At 41.3% G+C, this 2,550-nt stretch overlaps 1 protein-coding gene across 1 annotated transcript in view; it reads left to right on the top strand.

Moving 5' to 3' along the window:
• The window catches only part of RLIM (ring finger protein, LIM domain interacting), a 3,804-nt gene extending 2,263 nt beyond the window's left edge, over positions 1 to 1,541 (top strand). The window contains exon 4 of the mRNA XM_010284589.1: positions 1 to 1,541. Coding sequence (XP_010282891.1) covers positions 1 to 1,208 — 1,208 coding nt within the window. The 3' untranslated portion in view covers positions 1,209 to 1,541.
• The last annotated feature ends 1,009 nt before the right edge of the window (positions 1,542 to 2,550 follow it).

Below are 2,550 nucleotides of genomic sequence, written 5' to 3'. Positions count from 1 at the left end.
CTGCGGAAGAGCTGACAACTGAGGAAGCTTCCCCTCCTAGGGGGCAGAGGAGAGCGAGAAGTAGGAGTCCAGAACAGCGGAGAACGCGGGCTAGGACTGATAGAAGTAGGTCACCTATTAATCCAGTGAGTGAGACTCCTCGCAGGTCTCATCACAATACATCATCTCAAACGCTTGACCACTCCTCAGTGAATGAAGCCGAGGGAAGCTCTAGAACTAGGCAGCATGTGACATTAAGGCAGCATACAGTGGGGACTGAGATGCCAAGTGAAAATGCAGTTCTGTTTTCAACCCCTGAAACAAGACCTGTTCCTCAAGCAGCAGGTTCTTCAGAAACTAACGGCACCAGTGAGTCTGCAACCCCTGGGCAGAGGCCTCCTACCATAGTACTTGATCTTCAGGTGAGAAGAGTTCGTCCGGGAGAGTATCGGCAAAGAGACAGCATAGCCAACAGAACTCGGTCCAGGTCCCAGACACCTAACAACACAGTCACTTATGAAAGTGAACGGGGAGGGTTTAGGCGCACATTTTCACGTTCAGAACGGGCTGGAGTGAGAACTTACGTCAGTACCATTAGGATTCCTATCCGTAGGATCTTAAACACAGGCTTGAGTGAGACGACATCAGTTGCTATTCAGACTATGCTAAGGCAGATAATGACAGGCTTTGGAGAGCTGAGTTACTTCATGTATAGTGATAGTGATGCAGATCCTAGTGGCCCAACCCCAAATCAGAATGTGGACGCTTCTGAGCCACAGAACGGAGGTGGTGGTACTTCAAGCAACGAAAGTACAGATGTTAGCTCAGGGGAGGTGTATGAAGGTGGCAACGAAGGTGGTTCAACATCTGGTGCCAGACGGGAAGGTCGGAACACGAGGGGATCGGTCACATTTGAAGAAAGTGGTTCTCTACCATTCCTTAGCCTAGCACAATTTTTCCTACTAAATGAAGATGACGATGACCAACCAAGAGGACTCACCAAAGAACAAATTGACAACCTAGCAATGAGGAATTTTGGTGAGAGCGATGCTCTGAAAACCTGTAGTGTGTGTATTACAGAGTACACGGAAGGCAACAAGCTCCGTAAATTGCCTTGTTCGCACGAGTATCATGTCCACTGCATTGATCGCTGGTTATCAGAAAATTCCACTTGTCCCATTTGTCGCAGAGCAGTCTTAGCTTCTGGTAACAGAGAGAGTGTTGTCTAAATGAGATCTGAATTTATGGCCAAGCAGCTAGTGTGATAGTGATGGGCAAAGAAGTCACTTCCTTTATGGCCACTTTTTGAGTGGTACCTCAGTGTATAGTAATGACTTGGAGTGAATCTTCCCTCATGAAAGCATTTTCTCTGCATTCAAGCTTTTAAAATTGGAATATTTCTTTAATTAGGGTTTTCAAGATCTAGTTGGTTTGGGTGTTAAATTTCACTTGTCCAAAGACATCTATCCACTTTAAAAATATTTTTTTCTTTGTGAGGAGTATTAAGTTCTTTCCCCCACCCAGCCCTTGCCACCCTAGTCCAATAAACATTTTGTCCTCAAGATTGTGCTTAGGAGGAGTTCTTTGAGAAATCATCCCATCTAAATGTACATGAGTCGTAGAGGAATTTTTGCAAGAAATCCAACTATTTGAAAAAATAATATGAACTTAATTGCACACTTGAACATACTTTTAATTTTCATACTGGGTTAATATTGGACATGTCTGTGTAAATAACACTAATGTTAGGCCTTTCCCCATCACTATGGCACGCTGTAGGATGAGCTGTTAGCTTAATTGGGATATTTATCTTGTTGTGGAAATATAAGAATTGCCTATGCTTGTTTAAATAAAAAAAAATCTGTTTTAAAATTGTAAAGCTTTTTTGTAGAAGCTCAGTACTTTTCCAATGCACTGTTGTACTAACGCATTAAGAATTAAAATTGTACCATGCTTAGAAATCAAGAATGCTTTTCATACAAAACCCACCACACAGAGAGCAAAGTAAATACGAGAGCTGCTTTTGTAACTGTGTACCTGTCAAGAGCAGTGCATATCTGTACTATTTATGTGAACAGCTACTGTAATATAAAACCAGTTGAATTAGACCTCTTAATTGCATTAAAAAACAGAAATTAAATGTTATAAGTGCAGTGTTTTGGCTCAGTAATGCCACCCAAAAAGATGATAAAAATTAGAAACTGTTCTGACGGTTGGTTATTTCTTGGTATGGTTGCTAATATGTAGTAATATGAACCGGTGTGTACCGGTTCATTCAGTGAGGTTTATGCCCAATTTTTCGATCCTCTTTTACTTTCAGTTTTTGGGGCAACTCTGTCTAACTATTCAGCAGACAAGTATTGACTTTTTTTTTCTTCTCCTTCACCACCAGCTTCAACTGTATTAGTAACCTCTGGATCTGTTGAGTGAACATGCTGATATATCCAGTGTTGGTAGCCTGTGAGTCAAGTGCCACAGAAAAATAAGTATTAACTGGAAAACAGATTATTAGAGTGTTAGGTTGAATTTGAAAATTATAATTGATTATGGGAGTACACTTAAATGTGTAAC

The sequence above is a fragment of the Phaethon lepturus genome, unplaced genomic scaffold (assembly GCF_000687285.1).
Source record: "Phaethon lepturus isolate BGI_N335 unplaced genomic scaffold, ASM68728v1 scaffold22993, whole genome shotgun sequence".
NCBI lineage: Eukaryota > Metazoa > Chordata > Aves > Phaethontiformes > Phaethontidae > Phaethon > Phaethon lepturus.
The sequence above is the reverse complement of the archived record's forward strand: the minus strand, read 5'-3'. Positions and strand labels throughout refer to the sequence as shown.